Source organism: Pezoporus occidentalis, unplaced genomic scaffold, assembly GCF_034315485.1.
Source record: "Pezoporus occidentalis ecotype Australia unplaced genomic scaffold, CSIRO_AGI_Poc_V1 ctg116, whole genome shotgun sequence".
Lineage (NCBI taxonomy): Eukaryota > Metazoa > Chordata > Aves > Psittaciformes > Psittacidae > Pezoporus > Pezoporus occidentalis.
Genome location: NW_026912951.1, coordinates 1,322,793 through 1,344,608, shown reverse-complemented (window position 1 = coordinate 1,344,608; position 21,816 = coordinate 1,322,793). Strand labels below are relative to the sequence as shown.

Below are 21,816 nucleotides of genomic sequence, written 5' to 3'. Positions count from 1 at the left end.
AGTGGTTTTGATTTAGATACTTTTTATTTAATATTAGGGACATCTTTTTAGCAGATGGAATGGATGTGTCCAATGTGTAGGTGTCTAGGCACCTGTTACTGCTCAGGGGCATTAACTGTGGTACCTCAAGAGTTTCACAGTGGTTATGGGAGAATAAATCCACTAAAGTCTGGCAGTAGAAGACATGCTAAAGTGTGAATTTTATTGCTTACATTAAATTCCTTGATGGGCTTATAACTTTTCCAGGGCTATTTTTAATGTAGGTGTTGGGGTTTTTTCCATACAATTAAAAAACCAAAAGCATTTCTTATCTAGATCACAAACCAAAACACACACAATGTATTAGACATTCTTGAGTAGATCCAAAGTGTTTCCAGTACTTAAGGCTTGTCTGTGTAACATGCACTGTCTCCAAACTGAGCTGTCCTAAATTCACATGATGCAATTCATTTGAGTCATTATTTTAGGAAATAGTATAATTGACAGTGGTAGTGGATCTAAGTTCACTGGAGGATGACTCATGTATAAAGAGGTTTGTGTGCTTGACTTCACAATTTACATAGTGTAAGGTACACCTGTAAATGTCAAGATCCATAGGAATCTCTCTTCAAACAAAAGGTTCATGAGTATGTTAAAAACTGGAACACAACACCCAATGACATATTATGTTGTATATAGCCTGTTTTTAGGAAAAGAATTAAAATAAGAATTATTTAAACCAGAAACTTTTGTGATTTTTCTCTGTGCTATTACTTATGCCTTCAGCACACTCATGATTTCAAAATGGCCAAAGAGATTGTTGAGTTTTCTCCAGTGTTTTGTTTCCTGAAGTGGGACATGGCCATGCCAAGTTTCAGTTTCAAGAGGTTAGTTTTCTGTTTTACCACTAACCAAGTTGTAAATTTCCCAGGAAAAAAAAAAAGTTTATAATGGAAATGTTGACACAACATTCGGAATAGTGTTGCTAATGTGATGCTCTGCTACAAATTGTGCTGTAATGATTTATATTGTTTCCAATAATCTAAAAACTATTTTCAATCCCAGCCAAGTCCTGCATAATACATGAACCATGAAGGATTCTCCAATAAATATTAGGTCACTAGACATTTCAAGTTCCCATTCTGTGCTTAAAAGGCTCTATCTGGCAGTTAAAAGACTAAAACCTCAGTCAACAGGTATGGTATGATATATACATACTGGAATATTATTTTCACCCAGTAGCTTTCTGTAAGTAGGTCATTCAGTTTTACAGTGCTCTAAAACATCGCCAAAGAGCTTCCTTATACAGCAACTCCAACAACTGCCTCTGAAAAAGTTGCAGTAAGCCTTAATGCTTAGTATTACAGCAACCTTGTTTGCTTGCTGGTCTACATGCAGTACATGACCTAGAAAAGACCCTCGTAATTTTCCACCCACTCTAAAATGAGATTATTGTTTCTTTTCTTTCGTCTTTATCTTTTCTTCTTTGGGACTAGTTATTTTTAGAAAACTTTGCAGACGGGCACCAAACACAACACGTCACCCACAAGACATGGGAAAGAGGATGCCTGGGAGATCTCCGAGATGGGCCACTGTAAGTTTGGGAAGCTAATTGGGTGTCTAATTGGTGTTTGCTTGAGTAGATGTTCAGGCGGTTAGATTACCTTTTCTTCCCTTGCATGGTACCCTGTGGTATATATACCCTATGGTGTTTTGTCATGCTATACTTCGGTGAAAAGTGGTGTTTGCTAGTCATAGCTGAGGAAACTATCATGCTAAGTGGCCTTTGGCAGCACGATTCAAGACAGCATGGGGAAAACCTTTAAATGAGTTTTAAGCCCGTATGTGTTATCACCTTGCCCTTTAAAATATATTCCTCACAACATCTTGTTACATTTACAACAAACTCAATGAGCAGACAACATCTGTAATTTGTTCACTCTCCTTTCATCCCTCAGACTAATTATGGTTGCCTCAAACACAGCCCTCTCCCTCCGGGCCGAGGAACTGTTCAAGCCCTTGAGAAAGGATTCACCAGAGCCTGCCTGTGACAGTGCTCCCACCGAGACACGTTAAATCGCCCCACACTGCCCGAGAAGCCCAGACCAAAGCCCCGAGGGCAGCGTATGAGGGCCTCCAGGGAGGTGGCGGGGACCACTTCCCCTCAGGCCGCCTTCCCGCCCAACGCGCCCAGCCACGGCCACCCGCGCGCCCCGTCCCTCAGCCCCACAGTGCCGGCGGGGACGCGCCTCCCCCCAAACTTTATTGCCTTTTCCCCCCTTTCTCTCCCCCCCCCCCCTTTTTTTTTCTTTTTTTTTTTTTAGGGAGAAAAGGTGGGGGGAGCTCAATTTCCCACTTGCCAACAGCAGATAAAAAAGTGGGGAGGGACCTCTTCTGTCACAGCCTATGTAGATTAACCTTTCAATTAACTGTTATCAGGTCCTGTGTTTTAGCACCAGTCCTCGCAATCTGCGTCCGCTCGGCATCGGGAAGGCTGGAGGTCTGGGGTGGGTTTCTGTTTTAATTTCTGTATCACTGATAATTGTTCGTGTGGCTCCCCTCCCCCGCCGCGAGCTGAACGCTTGTGTCTGATCTGCCCGTCCACCTTTTCTAGTATTTTGGAGTGAGAAGAGGAGCCCCGCGGAGGAGGAGGAGGGGAGACAAGGTATTCTCTCTGTATTCATCTTCTTTTTTTCTCCCCTCTTGCGAAGGGGCTTAGGGAAGGTAACTGGTGCAATCAATCCGCTGGCTGGGGATTCCCTCCACCCCCTCCCCGGCTCGTCTGGCTCTCCTGGCTGGGTCTCTCCAGTGTGTATGTGTTTGGGGAAGGGGGTGGGGGGAGGCTGTGTTGTTGTTGTGTTCCTGGCTCTGGTTGCAGCCAGGAGAGAGAGCGAGCGAGCGAGAGACAGAGAAGGGGAGAGCGAGCGAGCGAGAGAGAGAGAGGAGCCGCGATCGCGTTTCAGGGGCAGCACATTCCGCAGGAACCGCTGCTGCAGAAACACACACAGGCAGAGAAAGGAGGTCATTGCAAGCAGAGGGGGGAAACCTGCATCGGAGGTTAGATTCCCAGGAGTTTATGTGGGGGGTAGCAGGGAGCATGCGATGGGTTTTGTTTTGTGCTGGGTGACAGGCTGCAATTTGCCATAATAACCCCCTTTCCCTCCCCTCGCTCAGTGCAGGAGGCTTGTCACTAGGCTGGGTACTTTTTTTTCCCTTTTGCATTGGAGGCTGATGCACGTGTTTGCAGACACTTGTGCTTGGTAAATGCATTGCAATGCTCTGCGTTTTGCAGGGGAGGGGGAGCAGCAGCAGGAGGTGATGGCTGGGTTGGACGGGGTGGGGAAGGGGGGAATGGAGCGGCGGAGGGAGGGAGGCAGGGGATGGCTGAGGGTTTTGTGTTGCATGCTCCCACCCTGTCTTTCTGAGGCGGCAATTGTTCCTTCGCAGACGGGGGTGACAGGGAAGTCCCCTGCGCTTCGTATGGCGAAACTTGCAGGGACCTGCATGTGGCTGTAGAGCTGAGAGTCATTGTCGCCGTCCCCGCGCCCATCCCCTCCTCTCCTCCCCTCCCCTCCGCGGTGCGGGGCGTGCGTGTGCGCGATCAGCGCCTGCCGGTGCCGGGCACCTCGGGAGGGTTGTGCTGGGAGCACGCTGTTCTATCTCGCCCGCCCGGGCCAGTGGCAGGATCGGAGGCACGCGCGTGACGCTCAGTATTTAAGGCCGGTTATTAGTGTGTGTGGCGCGCCCGCCCGCCCTGCCGGGCCGGTTCTGGCAGCAGCCGCCGGTGTCTCTTGCTAGAGATCACCCTCGAACAAACTTCAGGAGCGGGTGGGGCGGTGGCGAGCGGGTGAGTGGGGGAGGGTGGTGAGGCCGGGGGGGGGAGGTCGGTAAGCAGACGGACGGCAGCGGTAGCCAACGGCAGGGCGGGCTTGCGAGAGCCCGCGCCTCCGCTTGCGGTGGGGTACCAATTGCTAGCGGTCGAGGCCCAGCGATGAAGCAGGCGGGCGGGCCATGCGGGTGTGTGGCGGCGGTAGCAGCCAACGGCAGCCTCCAGCCCCGCCCTTTCTGCCGGGTAGGCGGAGCTGAACGTGGAGGGAAGGGGCGTGCCTCGTGATTGGCACCTTCTGTCTTCCAGTGGGAGAGGCAGGCTGGTTGCTGGGCGGAACGGGCCGGTGTGGGCGGTTGATGGACGCGGGCCCGCGGCCTGTGATCGTGGAGCGGCGTGCGCAGGACGGCCCAATGGCGGGCGCCGGTGGGCGGGGCGCGAGGGTAGGTAAGGTTTTAATGAGACTCCATTGGGCTGTAATCAGTGTCATGTCGGATTCACGTTAAGTACAACAGGGCGAAACAAAATGGCGGCGTAGGTGAGGCGAGCCGAGCCGAGCCGAGCCGAGCCGAGGCACGGCGGTAGGGGGAGTCGCGGCTGCCGCCGGCAGGGAGGCAGCCCAGCAGCGGGGCCAGCCGCCTCGGCGCAGCCTGGCAGCGGGAGCAGGGGAAGAGCCGGCAGCAGGGGGAGCCGCTGCGACGCCTGGAGGAGGCTCCTCCCCCCGCGGCCCCGGTCCCGCGGAGGTGAGTGGTACCGCGGAGGGGGCCTCCTCTCGGCCTGCCTCCCGCCGGCGCGGCGGGGAGTGGGAGGCGGCGCGGCCACTGCCCTCGGCACCGCCCGCATGGGGTGGGTGCAGGTGCACGCCGTCGCCGTCCTCTCCCGGCTGCCCTGTCCTGCGGGGTCGCCGTGCCCCGGGGAGCAGAGCCTGCGGGCTTGGGGTTGTGCCTTTGAAATGGGGAAATCCCGGAGTGAGGCTCGGAGGGTTCAAAAGCCAGCCCCAGCTCGGCCCCTGTCAAACACAACAATGCCTTGGCGCGAGGCATGAAGTGTTGCAAATCTCCGTGGTTTGGATATACTGCAAAAATGTTAGGCAAGTTGGGGAGGGGAGTGTTCAAGCCTCTAAAGCCACGTTTGGGAAGTGATGTTCACGCCGTGTTTTCTTAGGTCAGATCTCTTCTTCAGCATTCTGTCACTGGGCACTGAAAATAACCAGCTCTGCAAAAAGCAGACGGGTACCCATTCTGTTAAAAATCACTATCGCATCAAGAAATGTCTTTAGTGAAGCCCTCTTCCCAGGTTAGCTGCTGGCAGTGAATATTACCTTCCCCATACGCCCTGGTATTTTCTAGTACCATATTTTCAAGTGCTCAGAACTTCCATGGAAGAGGATGAGGAGGGTGAATTTTGGTGATTTTGCTGGTGTTGTGTTGTGTTAATGCTGTTTGCTCTAGTGGTGCTTGCTGCTGTCATGTTGTGAGCTGCTTTTTTGGCATATTGATCTTAAACTAGCTTGTGGGGTATTGCAGAGTGTGAGCACTTCATCAGTTTGATTCACATATACTACTTCCCACACCACCAAGTCTTTTGGTGTAGTTTTGAAATTACTATGATGTCTACCCTTCTGTCTTTTTAAACCATGTGCAAGCGTCATTGCCCTTCCTTGTTAAAATGGAAAACTGGATGTTATTTAAAAAATAATGCAATAGCTGGCTTTATGATCTGAGTAATTCTAAGGGTGTCATTTATGCTGAGAGTCCTTGCCGGGATCTGCTTTTTCTCTGTTTCTCTGTAGGTGCATGTATTTTTGCAATGGGGAAGCAAGAAGCTTGCCTCTTTTTGCACCATTAATTCAGATGGGGGTGGAATGCAGAGTTGATTAGCTGCAGAATTCTAAGTAATGGCTTGGAGGAAAGAAAAATGGCAAAAAGCTTACCGAATGCAATGGCAGTCAGGCTTACTGAATGCAATGGAAGTCTTCTCTTCTTCCTTCCCCTTTGCTGCAATCCTTACCTGACCCTGATGCTGCAGCAGAGAGCTGGCCTGCTGCTGCTTCTACTGCTTGTGTGCAGAGCAGGTAGGAGGGAGCAGAACGAAATTATGCTTCGCAGGTCACCGGGAGGTTGCACAAGTTGCTGTCATCTCTTCCCCGAGCTCATGTCTCTCCACGTCCTTCCCCCCCGTTATTTTATTTTATTTTTTTTTGTAGTGTTAACCTCAGTTTTTAAAAGTTTAACTACATTTACAGTTAAGACAGAAAAAGTGCATTTTTCATCTGCTTCTTTAAGAACTTAGGTTGTAGTGAAATGCTTCTTGATTCTTGTGCAGTAACTTTTAGTTTTATTTCTTTGTGGTGGGGGAAAGCATAGCTTTTTCTCTTCTCTTTTTTTTTCTCTTTCCTCTTTTTCTCATTTTTTTCCTCTTTTTCTCTTTTTTTTCCCTCTTTTTCTCTTTTTTTCCTTTTTCTCATTTTTTTCCTCTTTTTCTCATTTTTTTCCTCTTTTTCTCTTTTTTCTTTTTTTTCTCTTTTTTCCTCTTTTTCTCTTTTTTTTCCTCTTTCTCTTTTTTTTTCCTCTTTTTCTCTTTTTTTTCCCTCTTTTTCTCTTTTTTTTTTTTCCTCTTTTTCTCTTTCTTTTTCTTCTTCTTTCTGACTGCACAGCTTGTTTTCACAATCTGGTTCGCTTGGAAATAGTTCCAGGTACTACTTCAGTCTAAAAAAGGCCTCATTACAGGATTATAGGATTACTGATGATACCTAAGATTGACATGTTCAGTCAGTGCATTCTTTAATTAGAATCAGCTGTACAATAGGTGTGTGCTGTATAAAGGGCAGTCTTGCATTCATTCTCAATCCCAAGATGCAATTTTGCAACTTCTTTGTATTTATCTGGTAATTTATGATTTAAGGACAAGCCTTGACTAGAGATGGCTTTTCATGTTTTAAAGGTAATGTATTGTACTTAACCTTCCTAATGCTTATGTTCTGCAGCTCTTCTGTGGTAGACTTGTTAATAGATGTGGTCAGTAATAACAGGATAATCAAATTTTCTCAAAAGTTCTTATTCTCAAGATAAGGTACCATAGAGTGCAGAAACTGAAATATGACATAGGAGGAGTTTGAGGACTGTTGCCATAAAACTTTGGAAGTGGTCCTGCATGCTTAACAGTCTGCAAAATCTAATCTGTGATTGGAAGGGTACTGTTGGGGGTTTGATTAAAAGGTATTTGATTATAATGTGAGGAAAATTAATATGTAGACATTATTGCCTGCTATTAATTAATAACCTTTAAAAATGTCCTCAAAATCAGGGTAAACATCACACTTTTTGTATTAAATGATGTATGGCCACCCTTTTGTGGTTTTGGTGAAATTACGTTTTAAACTTAGAAACCTGAATGTCATTTTGAACTTCTGTACATCCTCTTATGTTTAATCTGGAAGGTTTGTTTCTGGAGCAGTTTGTTTTGTCTTTATCCAGTCACTCAGTATGTATATCTCTCTGAATTGCCAATCTTGGATCAATCTGTCTTGATTTATGAAAGGCCTGTTTAACTTACTGCTGCAGGATCACGGAGCTGAATTATATTGCTGGCAAAGATGTTTGTTATTTAGAGGTTATTCTGAATCTTATGTGTGATAGACCTTGTCATGTCAGAAGCTCAGTTCAGGGTGCTACACTGCAAGTACATATTGGAATCAAAGTGGCAGAATAACAGAGGCTCTAGGTTGTAGCAGAACGATTTCAAAATTTGATTGGATGAGCTTTTCATGGTTTCCCAAAGCAGGATGAAGTCAGATTGTGTTGGAAGGTGTGGATTTAAGATGTATTGATTTTCCTCTTGAAATACCCTGTCCTGTGTGTAGGAAACTGCTCTTGCTGATAAACTCAACTAGTGTTGTTTATAGAAGGTGCTAGTATGCAGGAAGTTATATTACACATAGGGAGTTTTAAGAGAATATATAAAAATGTGGTTCTGAATGTATATTGCTGTGAAATTCCAGTACCAAGCAGCGGACTTTACACAAAGATATGGGTCACCTTTTGCCACAGTCACTGGCCAATGAAAATTCCTACAACCCCCAAGTTACAGCATTTATGCTGAAATGTTCATTGGTGTCCAGGTGCTTGGAACAAACCCTTCACTGTGTTCTGGAATTTAATGGGAGTGATGTGGTTACTTGTATGAAATTTAATACAACATTACCGCAGTAAATTTAAAAATGAGGCAAGTATGTCTGAGTCAGCAAATGCAGTGTTCAGCACTTAATTAAGTACTGAGTATCTTCACAAAGGCTTAGAGCAGAGCATCCTAACTAAATAATACTCAAGCTTAAAAGTGGCTTTCTAGGAATCTGGGGCTTTATACGTAGCTATAGAGAACTTCCAAGTCTATAGGCAGAATGTATAAAATAGTCTTGGCGTGATGGAGCCTCCACTATGTAAAGAGTTCTGCTTTGATGTGACTGTGATACTGAAAATACAATTATACAAGATGATTTGTAGGATTCATAATACCATGGAAACTTTTTTCTTCTTTATATCTGTCTGTGTTTTGCAGCTACAGTGTTATTTTGGAATTATATGAAAACAGTGAATATAAACAATGCTGTTAGGGGAAGAATAGCTTTTGCTAGCTGGATTAAATTGTCTGTTTACACAACAAGTTGTTGTATTACAAATATTTGAAGTACACAGAACTGTTATCAAATGTAACTTGTATGAGTACAGTCAGGAAGCAAGAAATAGGATCCAGTCTCTGTAGATCAGTAGGGTTCAGTATGACAGTCAGTTAAACACTGAGGCACTGTATTTGTATTGGGAATGTGTCTTTTCGTTCTCTTAGTCAGTTAAACTTTCATATTTATAAACCAAAAAATGCTTAAGCTTAAACTTAAGGAGGGACAAATTCATAAAAGAAATTTATTAGAATTTCTCCTATTTTGAGTATAGAGGAATTTTATGTTCACCAATAGCCAGCTGTTCTTTTGTTAGTAATGTAGGTATACAAATGTGTGATCTGGAGCTTATATTTAAGAAATTTTTTTGAGGAGAGTACAGGGAGGAGAAGGTATGGGACCAGAATTGGGCTCTACACACATTCTCTTCACAGTTGCAGGAGAATCTTTTTAACAAGATGAAAATAATTTAGATTATGCCTTAATTTTTTTTTTTATTCATAATTTATTCAAGTTTTAAACATGATTGAAGTACAAGATGACTTGAATAAATGAATAAAAATGAGGTCCAAGACTCGTGTAATCATAAATATTACTGCTAGTTATAGGCTGCTTGCCATAGTTTTAGAATTTGCTGGGAAACTGATGAATCTTCTATTTTATAAGACCAGCCGTTTATTGAGAATGAAGGTTTTTCTCTTCCATTTATATTTTTTGCTTTGATTTGAAGTAATTAAATGATTTTGTTAGTCTTCAAAAGTTCTCCATCACATTTTGTGGCGGAAAAACTTAATACCTTAAATGTATTTTATTCCTTAGCTAGATGACTACTGCCTTAGTTTTGTTTGTGTGGCTTTTTATTTTTTATTTCACATATTGTCCTGCCGAATGGATGAAGTCCTGATCAAGATATTCTTTCAGGTTTCTTATTTAAGTTTTTGCAGGCATTGAATTTTCTATTAGAGTGATCCTTGTCAAAGTGACCTCTTTATATGTGTTTAAATGTCTTCATGCTGACAAGGTGTTTGTGGGAAAATGCAGCTGTTTCTTCATTTCTGTTCCTAAGAGTTTGTATCAAAAATGCGTGCCTCTCCACACCTTAGATTGAGAAGTGCCTTCGTGATTCATTTCTGTATTGTAATATACTGGGGTATTAATAAGGATGTAACTAGTAACTCAGTTCTGATATTTTGTTTTTAATTTTATTGAGTTGTATAATCAACATATGGCATGACATGGGCAATCTACTGTAAGAAATAGTAGTGGTTAATAATTTTACTTTCATTGATTGGGCATTGCTTTGGTTTTTTTTGGTTATGGCTGTGTGGTTTTTGATGGTTTTTCTTGGTTGTTTTCTTATACCAGTGGGTGTAGAAATGGGTGGTAGGCAGTTTGGTGTAGAGAATATTTTCAGGTAGAGAATATTTTCAGGTATCTGGGTGGATGGAAATGGTCCAAGTCAGTAGGAGGTTAAGTGTTGGGGTGATGGAATTTAGGAAAACTGAATGTTACCAGAAGTGGAAGGATTTAATGATGACGTAATTGATGTGGTGTGGGAATTGATGCACGTTTTATATAATCGCACAAAGATTTTTGCATCCTGTAGCATCTACAGTGTAAATAAGTGTCTACTTAAGCGTTAACTATTCTCTCCCTGCCTCTTCTTTTTTCTTTTTAAAGGTTACAACAAACCTTCTTGTAAGGATGTACTAGTATCATTACGAATGAATCCCATCTACCTTTCCATAACAGTAAAGTAATTGGAAGTTTCAGTCAAGAGGTATTTCCCTGCCTTTTACACTCCTCAGGATGGATATTTTTGAGATGCATCCAAGCAGTGTGTGGTATCCTTTGGTTTGTGCTTGAAGTGTGAACAGCCGCTGACAGATCTGCCAAAAGGATAAGGAGGAACCTCTATGGGTAACCCTTGGCTGGAAGCAATTACTGGTCAACCATGGTAAAACTTGCCAACCCTCTTTATACGGAGTGGATTCTTGAAGCTATACAAAAAGTTAAAAAGCAAAAGCAAAGGCCTTCTGAAGAGAGAATATGTCATGCTGTTTGTGCTTCCCATGGATTAGATAAGAAGACTGTTTCAGAACAGTTGGAACTTAGTGTTCAAGATGGTTCTATTCTTAAAGTTACCAACAAAGGCCTTGCATCATACAAGGACCCAGATAACCCTGGACGGTTTTCAGCTGTTAAGCCTGGCACTATTCCTAAATCTGTTAAGGGATCTAGAGGAGCTTGTAATGAGCTTCGTAATGTGGATTGGAATAAACTCTTGAGAAGAGCAATTGAAGGGCTTCAAGAACCAAGCGGTTCCTCACTGAAAAACATAGAGAAGTATTTGAGAAGTCAAAATGACCTAGCAAATATTTTCAACAATCCTGCCTTTCAGCAGAGGTTGCGTCTAGGGGCCAAACGTGCTGTGAACAATGGGAGATTACTGAAGGATGGACCTCAGTATAGAGTGAATTATGGCAATTTGGAAAGCAAAGGAGCTCCAAAATACTCCAGCACTCTCCCAGCTTCACTTCCACCTGTCAGCCTTCTACCCCATGAGAAAGACCAGGTAAGTCTGAAAAATGAGAGTAAATTTAGTAATGCAGAAATTATTCTTACTATTCTTTATTTACTTAAAGCAAAAATACTGATTTTTTTGTGTTCTTTGTTTACCTGTTTAAATGTATAAGAAGGACGTATATCAAAGATCTGTGCAGAACTGGTTCTGATAAAGGAAATTTACTTAGCTCCCTGTATCTTGTCATTCTGTGTTGGATAGTTTGCTCTCTGGATTTTTGGTAGATAAACAGAGGAGCAGGGAAGAGTACAGCTGCATGCTGTTTTCTAGGTGTGAGATTCTTCTGTCTTGTGTGGCAGACTGGCATTGCTGAAATCTTCAATGTGATTTGATTGTGGCCTTTCACTTTAATTTTATGCCTGGACGTACTGATTTTCTTGTAATTTGAACATCGTCTAAAATATCACTAGAACTCTTGATATTTAACCCTGTTAGAATTATTATTTTGAAAGATATTTGTATGCAGATATTTAGTGTTCAGTATACAGTTGATAGGAACTGGAGTTAATGTAAATATTCCAGGAATGTCAGTGAAGGTGTCAAAGTAACAAATAGAGCTAAACTGCAGAATCTTTCTATTTTGTTCCTGCATGGGTTTATTTTTGCTATTACTTGGGCCATGTTTTCAGGTTAATTATTCACAGGGTTTAAGCCTTGAGGGTGAAGCATGTGTCAATTAGTGTTTTGTTTATGAGAGGATAGTGTCAAAGGCAGGTCTGTAGGCATTCTTTGATCATTCTGCATTTAGTATGGTGAAGTGTGTTTTGAGTTTTCAGTGTACTTGGGGGGGGGGAAGCTGCCTGTTCTACTTGAATTGGATTACTTAGAATATCTGTAAGTTGGTGTTTGTTTTGCCCTTCTTAGTGGTAAAGTTTCGAGGCAATTCTTTTTGGCTTGGAATAACTTTGCCATTGTAGAGGTACAATTAGTGTCTTCTCCTAGAAACTGCATTGTAGTTCTCTCTTTAGCCAGTTGTGAGGCTCTGGAGAATGCAGAGTAGAAAGTGCTTATGCTAGAAATATTTAGTCAAGTCTGCAAGAATGGTTGCTTGTGGAACTGTCAGAGATGACTCTATGAATGTTGGTAATTTAAGGTTGATTTTTGTGAGCTTCTGTATATGTTGATTGCTTCTATGCATGGAGACGTAGCTGTTTCTTTCAAATTGGACTTCTTGGGTATTTGAAGGATGTGCATTGTGCTTCACACTCAATAATCAGAAAGGAAGATCCAGAAGTGTTGCTTACTATGTGATTACTGCTGTAGCCATACACTATAAAGATTTAATTACTTGTAGTGATAAAGCTGTCTTTCTTAAGTACTTTCGGAGATTATTCTGTAATTCTGATACTCTACTGACATAAAAAATTGGAAGGCTGGAGTACTGAGTAACCAAAATGCTATGATGCTTCATGTGAATTCTGTTGAAGCAAAAATCTCCCTTTTTAGGCTATGTACTGGGACTGGCATCCATTGCAAGACATGTTAGTTGGGTCATGCTGCTGAAAAAGTCGTTACTTCTATACTAAAATACTGGTATAAGGATAAATCTGTCTTTATAAGTTAGCCAAACAAATCTGTTCTGTAGCAAGTGCTTTGGCAAGAAATAAGCTTTCATTTGGGTGCCTCAGAATTAGGAGTGTGACTTGTGTGTTTAAAAACTGTTTGGTATGCAGTTTTCCTGACAAAAATAGTTTTGGTGTGAGGTTGGTAAATCAGTAGTTGCAGATCAGAGTAGTGCACTGCTTAGTTGTACTAATTGTGGCACAGGTTACTGGGCAAATATGTATAGACTTGTTTTAAGTACAGGCTTTTTGCTGGTCTTCAGACTGTATGGCTTTAAATACACATACAGGACAGTTCTGAAAGTAACTATAGGTAAGTGTGTTTTACTGGGATGTGACTGCATGTTCATTTGAAATTGGGAATTCATGAATAAGCAGAGTAATACTGCAAGGCAAACTTATTTTTATTGGGAGATACTTAAGTGGTAACGTGGGACATGAAAAGATTGTATATTGAATTTTATACAGTAAAATGTAGCCAACTGACATCTCTCAGGAATGGCTAGTCTTTGAAGAAGTTGGTGTATTTGAAAATTTGACTGTTCATGTAGCTAGCACAAGTAAGAGCTGGTCTTCTGTTTGGTTGTATGTTTGCTTATTTTTAAATACAGTTGAAGTTCAAGTATTTTTTTCTGTTGACTATCCTTGGGGAGAAGAAAGAACAGAAGGATATACAGAAATCTGTTTAGATGACTGCAAAAATTTTAGTAATTTTGACCTTTTTAATGCATGATTAACATATCATCAGGATGAGACAGTTTACAAAAGTTAGCTTTGCAGACCTAGAGCCTTGACTCTGTTATAAGGGGGTGTTGAGTGTTTTGCATTTGGGAAATACTTACATGGAACTGGAAGTGCTAAATTTTCTTCGTGGTGGTGGTGGTGGTATGGAGGTGCTTTTCTTGTCTTAGTATTAACTGGGTGATCCAGTGATCCTCTTGTTTCATTAGATGTAGAAATAGATGCAGTTAGTTACAACAGCATAGCTTATATTGCTGTATTCCTTCCTGTTATCAATAGGCCTGGAAGGAAGCATTTTTAGAAAAAAAAAACCCCAAAAACCCAGAAAATTAAAAACCAAACAAAATAACAACCAAAAAAACCCCACAACAAACAAACAAAACCCCCAAACCACAAGAAAACCAGAACAAATATTGGAAACAAAAAACCCCAAGCAAATAAAAAAATCCCTGCTCCCCCTTCCCCCCTTAACCCCAAAACCGCCCCCCCCCCCCCAAAAAAAAAAAAAAACAAACCAAAAAGGTATGTTTCCTTGAAGTGTTAATCTGACTTGTCTGGATTTGGGCAAAGGTGTGTCAGCTCCAGAGTTACAGGAAGAGGAAATATGCAGTGCAGCTGTTTAAATCTTCTCTTCCTCCACCGCTTTCCATTCCCTAGTGTGTGTGGAGGGTTGTTTTTTCACTTCTGTGTAGAAGAGATACAAGCTCAAGGCTCATAGGAAGGACAGATGAAAGGTCAATAGCTGTCATCAGCTATATGGTATCTAGACTGTACATCCTTCAACATGTAATGAGTAATAAGAATTACGTTTCAAAAGGACATCCTGGTTATCCTAAATATTCTGGTGGTTACATCATGGTAGATGCTTACTTGATGTGGACAGGTACTTTGATTCAGAGTGCTTCAGAACAAGTGTTAAATTGATGTGTTACAAGGACCAGCCTTCAGCTGGAGATGGAGCTGCCCTTACGGTGAAGGGAAACTGAATCCAGTGGTGTCCTTTAGGATGTAGATTTGTAAGGTGCTTTTTCTTTCCTGAAAATAAAAAAGCAAAACCACATACACAAGAAGCAGATAAGAAGGAAATTTGTTGCTCAGTAGTTTGATCTTGTACACTTCACTATATTGCAGTACATAGTTTTAACAATTTAACTGCTCTTATGTGTTCTTCCTTATGTTCAGAGTATCTTGCAGAGCTATCTTCTCTCTTGTGCTTCACGCCTTCTCTCCTGAAGCACCCTCTGAAAAGGGCTGTGTGAGTATGTTAATCAGAAAATGCAGTGTAAAAACTGATAACATAGTAGGAAAGGGTGTGAACAGAGAGGAAAATCAACCTGAACATATTGAGTGATACTTAGCTTTTCGATAAGCCTTTGATGCATTAAAATACACTTCCAGAAATACAGCAGTAAAGTGGTATTTAAAAGATATGGTTAACATCTTTAAATGGATGTTTAATTTTTCTTTTAATGGTGTCAATTGTACAGTGGCAATATTGGTGGTGTTTTCTGTGTGCATGCATGCCCTGTGTTTTTTCTTGTTTCTGTGGTCACTTGGACAAGCATTAGGAACCTTCTGCAGTTTGGGAACGGCATGAAACCTACCTAGGTTTTACGAGGTAGTGGTATCTTAAGCACAAATGTGTGACTGTAAACAAAAATAAACAGGTCTTTGTAGGCTGTAGGCAGCTCTTTACTTATTTTTCAGCATCATTTAAGATGATAAATCCAGCTTCAAAAGATGAAGCAGTGGCCATCATAACTTTCCCAGAGGGCTATGGGAGTGTGTAGTACATCTCTGAATAATTACTGCCTAAAGTATTCTTTGAAAGTTGCAGTGCAAATGGAGATAACTTGATCCATACAGCATTTTCTTGGTTCTCCTGAGCGCTGTCTTGAACAGATCAGCAACTGTATTGGTGGTTGTTTCTATCTCTTTCCTTGGCATGAGAATACCCCATTCACTTTAAGTTTGTCTTTCTAAGCTGACTTTCATGCAAAATCAAACTTGTTTTATTAATTTTCCATACTCTGAACTCCTATCTAATTTTGTTTTCACTGGCCTACGTACATTTAGCTTTTCAAAGTGTAACTTGGCATGTGTTGAATTTCAGTTTTCTGGTATGTAGCTTGTGCCAGTGCAGACATTGGGTGTTCCTCCTTCTGTCTTTCAGGCAAAGAGCCAATCTACAGAGAATTGATTTTTTGGCATCCAGGCTCCTCCCTGTTGAGTTTTTCAGCTTCGTGCCTTCCTGTGGGTAGGCAACAAGAGACTGTTGGCTGAGATTTCTTTGCTTGCTCCATCTTGTTTCCTCTGGCCTCTAGCCTTTCCACTGAGTGGAAACAGAGAAGTTAGGCAGAAAGCACATGCTACATAATTTATCTTACCAATTTACACATAGGAGGATATTCATAATTGCCTTGCTTTGGAGCTGGCTCTTTGTGAAATCTGTGCTCCCTCAGGTGGGTTTGAGCACCAAAAGGCAGTGAGAAGTAAGCGTCTGGAAGAGAGTGTCTGCAGTGCTACTGTTGAAAAGACTGTAGACTGGTAGGAAGACAAAGAAGAAAAATGAAATCTAGGCTTGAAATTTGCCAGTCCATAAAATGCTTTAAAGACAGCCTGTGTTTCTCTCCTTGTAACTCTTCATGGTCATAAAAGACTGTGGAGTGTTAGTGTTACTTGACAAACAGTAACACTCATGTTTGTGCTTCTCATTATCACAGTTCACAAGATGGCTTTATTTCTTGAAAGGATGGCCTTCACCTCAATGCATGTAGCTTTTGTCCTTGGACTTTTGGGGTGATTACTAGGTGCTGCTGCTTTCTCTCATTTCTCTACTGTCCGTGTAGCTTCTGAAATGCAAAAAGTATCAACTCCATACATAAGCCAAGTGAACACTTAAAAGTGGAGCCTGTTCACACTTGAGATACTGAAGCTTACTAGAAATTGAAGAATTACTTACCCCATCTTTTGAGAATTTAAAACTAAAGTGGAAAAGTCTTGTCATCTCATATCATGGATAAGTGGCTTATACAATTGTAGATAGGTATATCAGGCTTTGTTTTTTTTTCTGTGTTTTTACAATTCAGCACATTTGGATCAAACCATGAAGCAAGCTTGTAAAAGTCTCGGAATTGTATGGTGGGAGTGAAATTTAAAACTACCATTTCCTAAAGTAGATTGGCCTGCTCCTTCCTAAGGCCAGGCAGAGGGGTAGGTTGGGTTCCAGTTAGTGGTGTCAGTGACTTATTTTCTGCAAGGAGGTCATTTGCAGTTTCCTCTAGACCCATTAAGGAAAACCCTTCTCAAACTTTTTTTCCCAGGCTGGGTATTTTAGAGCATAGTTCTGCATGGTGCACTCACAATTCTTGTTTACTGCAAGAAGTGGTTCCAAGCCTTACATTGCAAGCTGCTTAATCCTAAGACTTGCTAAAATTTAATTCTCCTGGCAGTTTCTCTTCAGAATTAATTGGTGTGATGTACTGCAGTGAGTCCTGTATTGAAACTGACAGCAAAAGAAATTCTGTGTAGTTCCAGCAGTTCTGTGTGTGTTCATCTGTGCTGTTTTCTGAGAACTTTTCTGTCTTAACTGGGAGTAACAGTTGATTCCTAAACTACAGTTAGAAGTTTTACTCTTTGGACTTTTACTCCAAGATTTTATTTTTAACTACTCACTACATGGATATCTATTTTGTGAAGATTCCTTCTAGAATATGGAAATACCAGAAGCCTGCCTTAAATATAAGGAGAACTGCCTTGCATATTTTCTCTGTGCTGTATCCTTAAGTATCTTAAGTGTCTGTCCTCTCCTATGTTGAATAGCAGGGATAGTCTTGACTCTTTGGGTGTGTTTTCTGTGGCAATTGAAATGTGGTAACAATTCCATGATATTTCTTATTGTTACAGGGACTTCATTATAAAACAGGTGATGAAAAACCTTGGTAACATGCAGTTGAGGTTATCTGCTATTTTTTTTGACAGCTTAATTTATTTTTTTTTCTCAAGAAAGATCTTCAGGTGTAGATCAGCTGTTCATCAACCATAGTTTTCCATTTTGGTTGTTGGAAATGGCGAAAGACTGTGTTTTGTTAAAATTTCCAGCTAGTATTGAGAAAAAAATTAGTTACTGTCAAAGTCTTTACAACTTTGAATCCATTCACGTTCCTATGATTACCTTCTTTCAAAGGGTAACTTTTCTCTGTATTCAGGACTTGTTTGCCTGGGTGTGAGGACAGACCCATAGTTCCTGTGATTGTGAGGGCTTGTTTCAAGTTAGGACATGAGGACTTTATAGAACCAAACAAGAGGGAATTGCTGTTGTGTACCGGAATGACATTGTTAGGGCTCAGGTTGTGGGTGTAGAAATCTGAGGGGTGATGCCCATCAAATCAGGCACCACTTAGGTGATGAGAGTGATAAGAGGGAAGCCAACTTTTAAGCTAGTATGATTGCCTTTGGTTGCAAAATCACTTGTGTTTGTTGTTCTTCCCTGTCTGCTTATATCCCTCCTCATTGAGGGCAATTATAACTGGTTTAATTTTTATATATATATATATATTTATTTTTTTTTTCCCCTCTCTCCCCTCTTCTTTCTCTAGGTTCTTGAAGAAGGTGCCTGAAGTTTTAAATTTGCAGGCACAGGCACTATTCTTACAGTATGAATTGTGTAAAACTGTTAAAGGGTTATTTGTGTAGGCAATTCCAGGACTGCTGCATTTAGTCCTAGGTTTGTGCAGATTGTTGTGACTTCAGGTTGTGCTGTATGTAAAATGTTATAAAAGGAAAAAGTCGGGGGGGGGGGGGGGGGAGTGATGAGGGAAAATTACAGACTTGTAAATAGTCAACTCTTGTGTGTTGGCAACAATAATAGACACACATGCAGGAATTCCTGCTTTTTCTCAAGCTTTTTGGCTTTGCCAGGGGCACAGAGTCCCATTTATCTGCCCTTGTGGTGGTACAGCCTGTCATTTACCAGTGTAATGGTACTAGTAATGCAGTACTAGGTGGAGTAGGCTTGAGACTTCTGGTTTTAATTACAAACTGGATTCTGGCACACGAGAAAAGCTGTGTATGATCTCAGCAAAATTGTCTGGGAGGCATGTCTGATGTTTCCTCATCTAGGAAGAATCCTTAATAGAAGTGGGGGCTAGCATAAGCTGTGATAAGTTCGACATACAGTTTCCACATGCTCTCCAGCATTTAATTTCATCACTAGTGGTGTTTTGAAGTTGGCTTCAATTTCACAGCTCTTGTTTTTTCCAAAATGGTGAACACGACTGACTTGTTCTAGTTTTATGTAGTGTCCATGTATCCGTGGCAACATTAACTAGCAGTGTTTGCTTTTGGCTCAATAAGAGACAAATGTTAATGGCACCCTCGTTTCAGACATTGAGTACATACAGTTATTAACTAGCAACTAAGTAATTACAAGTAACAGTTGAAAGGAGTATAGTCAAGAAAGTAAAGATAATTTTATCATAGCTGTGTAGAATTTTTTTTGTCCTGTGTGGCACTGTTGTGTTAAGGCATCTTTTTCAGCACCATCTATTGGGTGATTATAGTGAAGATGAAAACTGGTATTTTTCATATGGCAAAAGGATGAGAGGTAACTGACACAAGTTGCAGATAGATGCAGGAAGTCAAGATAGATGAAGGAGAAAATTCTTTGTAGTGAGGGTGGAGAAACATGGAATAGGGGTTTGGAGTGGCTGTGGGATAGTGGGACATCTGTCCTTGGAGTTGGTCAGAGTTTGATGTGATACGGTCTTGAGCAGCCTGAGGGATCATTTGAGTCTGGTTTTGTTTCCTGTGGGTTGCATGCTCTATGGTCTGCCCTAGTCTAGATTATTCTATTTCAACCTGAATTGGAAGTTTGTTTGCTGCTTCTAACTGTTGGCTAATAAAACAAAACCCATAGTTTCTTTATGAAAGACTAAGATGATGAAGATTTGCAGACAGCTGCATCAGATAGCCCAAGTGTAAGCTAAAGAAACTGAAGAGGGATGGAAGCTTCACCTGGGAAAACCCTTGCTGGAGGATTCAGTGTATTTGTTACAGTTTCTTTTGTAAGTGCATTTTGTGCGTGTTGCTTTAAGAATAGTGAGCACTCTGATTTCTGTTTTCTTGGGACTCTCTGAAATCTAGAAAAAAGTCACTGAACTTTTAGCTTTATGTATCAGACCCAGAAGGCTGGGTCTGAAGCCTGCTAGGTTTCATTTACGTTTCACTATTATGTTGTGTGGGTAACTTCTCTGGTGCTGTTGTCCTTTATATTGACCTGTAAAAACGTGAGTGACACCTTGCTTGCAGTGCTGTGGAAGTCTCTGAAGTGTTTAGAACTAGTGGATAATGAGCAGTAATTAGCAAAGGGGTTATGCAAAAATACAGTTAAAGAGTGATGAAAAAAGCAGTGTTTGAGCCTAAAAGAATTCTAAAGACCTAAGTAACCTCCATTATAAACACTGAACTTAATGGTAGTTAGTTAAGTTCTATGATTCTACAGGCTACTGTATCACTCATTTCTGTTCTGAGAACTTAAAAGATTGGTGGCTTTCATTTCTTTTTTTTTTTTTCTTAATTTTTTTTTTTATTTTGTCCTCTCAACACTAAGTGTACTTGCTGTAGGTGTCAGGTTAACAAGGGTGTATTAGTGGTGGAGGAAGAGAATGGTGTATTGACTCCTGCAAGTAATGTTTTGCTCCTCAGTCAGTTTATAAATATGCACATGGAGGTTTATGTAATAAAGAATGAGGTTACTTATGAACAAGGTATTTTCTGATCTGAATATTCTTGTTCTGCCATGAACTGTCCAGCTCTCTTCCCTTTTTACCCAATTGTGAAAACTGAAAGTCACTGAAAACTTGTGAATGGTGTTATTACAAATATTATTCTGCTTTAATATCAGAAAACTGTATAGTAAACCCCTTTTCTCTTTATTTAGATGTTTGGCACACATTCCGACGATTCAGCAAAGTGAACTTTCATTCAGGTGCTTCAGATGTTACAGATTTTCTGAAAGTCTAAAAGTTATCAGTCAAGAAATGACTAGAGAAAACCAGTCACAGGGTAGATTCTCAAGTTAGATAGCAGCATGTGCTATGTGCATACAGAATGATCCTTTAGTATGCTTGTAGATGCATATGAAAACTACATGGAAAAGTATTGGAGCTCACAGTGTCTTAGAAACCAGTGACTTGCTCTGCTGTGGCCATTTTAAAGAATTCCACTTGTTGGGTCAATTGACTTGCTTGTTTGCCATAATCTTGAAGAAGGAAATTATTGTTACTTAGGTCATTTAATGATTCTAACTGTTCTTAAAACAAATTTTAAATTACTGCATTTTTACCAGTGACAGCTTCCATTGTAGTCTTTATAGCTATGGATTTAACTTTGTTCATTCATGATTAAAAGCCAGAAGTGTTTTACCCTGAACAAAACACGGAATGCAGTAGTGGTTTAAAGTACCTGGCATTAGCTAGTCCTTCTGCTTTACATTTAATTGACAAATATTTAAAAATTAGGAACGTGAAAACATGAGTTTGCTTCTGGGCTTTGCCATTGGAATTTATGTGGCGATGGGCAGTTGTTTTTGCTTTATGCATTTGTGAACTGTGTTTAAAAAAGAACAAGTAGCTTGTCATCTTGCAGGCATATTTTTAGATTTTCCAGTAGAGAATTTCATATCTGAAAATGAAATTGATGGTAGGGATCTTTTATTGGGAATATTAAACCACTAGAGAAATCTTCCTGTGTTTCCAACTTCCTGTATCGCTCTGAATTCAAGATGGTGCCTCAATTCTGCTTGTGAATTTAAGGAAATAAGCAAATAATTGTAGCTGCTATTCAGCCCTGGATAGGCAGATTTTGTCCTATGTCTCCCAGAAAATACTAGTGGTGGGAGAGGGATGTGCTGGAATTTTGTTTGGTACCTCTCTTCAATATCAATATCTCTGCCTTAAGTGACATTTTCAACATATTTATTAAGCACCTTCAGCTTGTATTGATAATTTTCAGAGTTAGACTAGAAATAAAACTGATTTATCTGTTTTTATGTTAATAAACCTTCTGGAGTTGACTTTATTTGATAAAATGACTTTGACAGCTGGCAGCTCTATTCTGCCTGAGAAAAAAAAAAAAAAAGAAAAGCTGGATGTTCGGGCTTCATTGTGTGAACATGCCATGTTTAATTTTCTGTATGTAGTTCTAAACAGAATTGCTCATAATTTGCTAACATAAAAATGAATCTTAATGATTTATATTGTTTCTTTCTCCATACTGTTTGGGTGTATTTTGAAGAGACTTCTGAAAGATTTGATTTCTAGAGAAGAGCTCCTGATACAGCTGAGGGCAAGCTTTTTTCCTTTCCTGATCTCTGTCTGGTGGTAAAATTCTAATTTGCTTGCCATTTTGTGAAAACAAGTTAATTTCTATCTGTCTTGGAAGTTTTATA

The 21,816-nt window shown here is 40.9% G+C and overlaps 1 protein-coding gene across 6 annotated transcripts in view; it reads left to right on the top strand.

Moving 5' to 3' along the window:
- The first annotated feature begins 2,376 nt into the window (after positions 1 to 2,376).
- Positions 2,377 to 21,816, top strand: part of KAT6B (lysine acetyltransferase 6B) — a 115,812-nt gene continuing 96,372 nt past the window's right edge. For 3 of the 6 annotated variants that reach the window (XM_062639314.1, XM_062639303.1, XM_062639272.1), the window contains exons 1-2: positions 2,816 to 3,036; positions 10,161 to 11,055. In XM_062639314.1, the coding sequence (XP_062495298.1) occupies positions 10,435 to 11,055 (621 nt within the window). In that variant the 5' untranslated portion in view covers positions 2,816 to 3,036; positions 10,161 to 10,434. The other 3 variants (XM_062639287.1, XM_062639295.1, XM_062639280.1) reach the window with 3 other exon arrangements.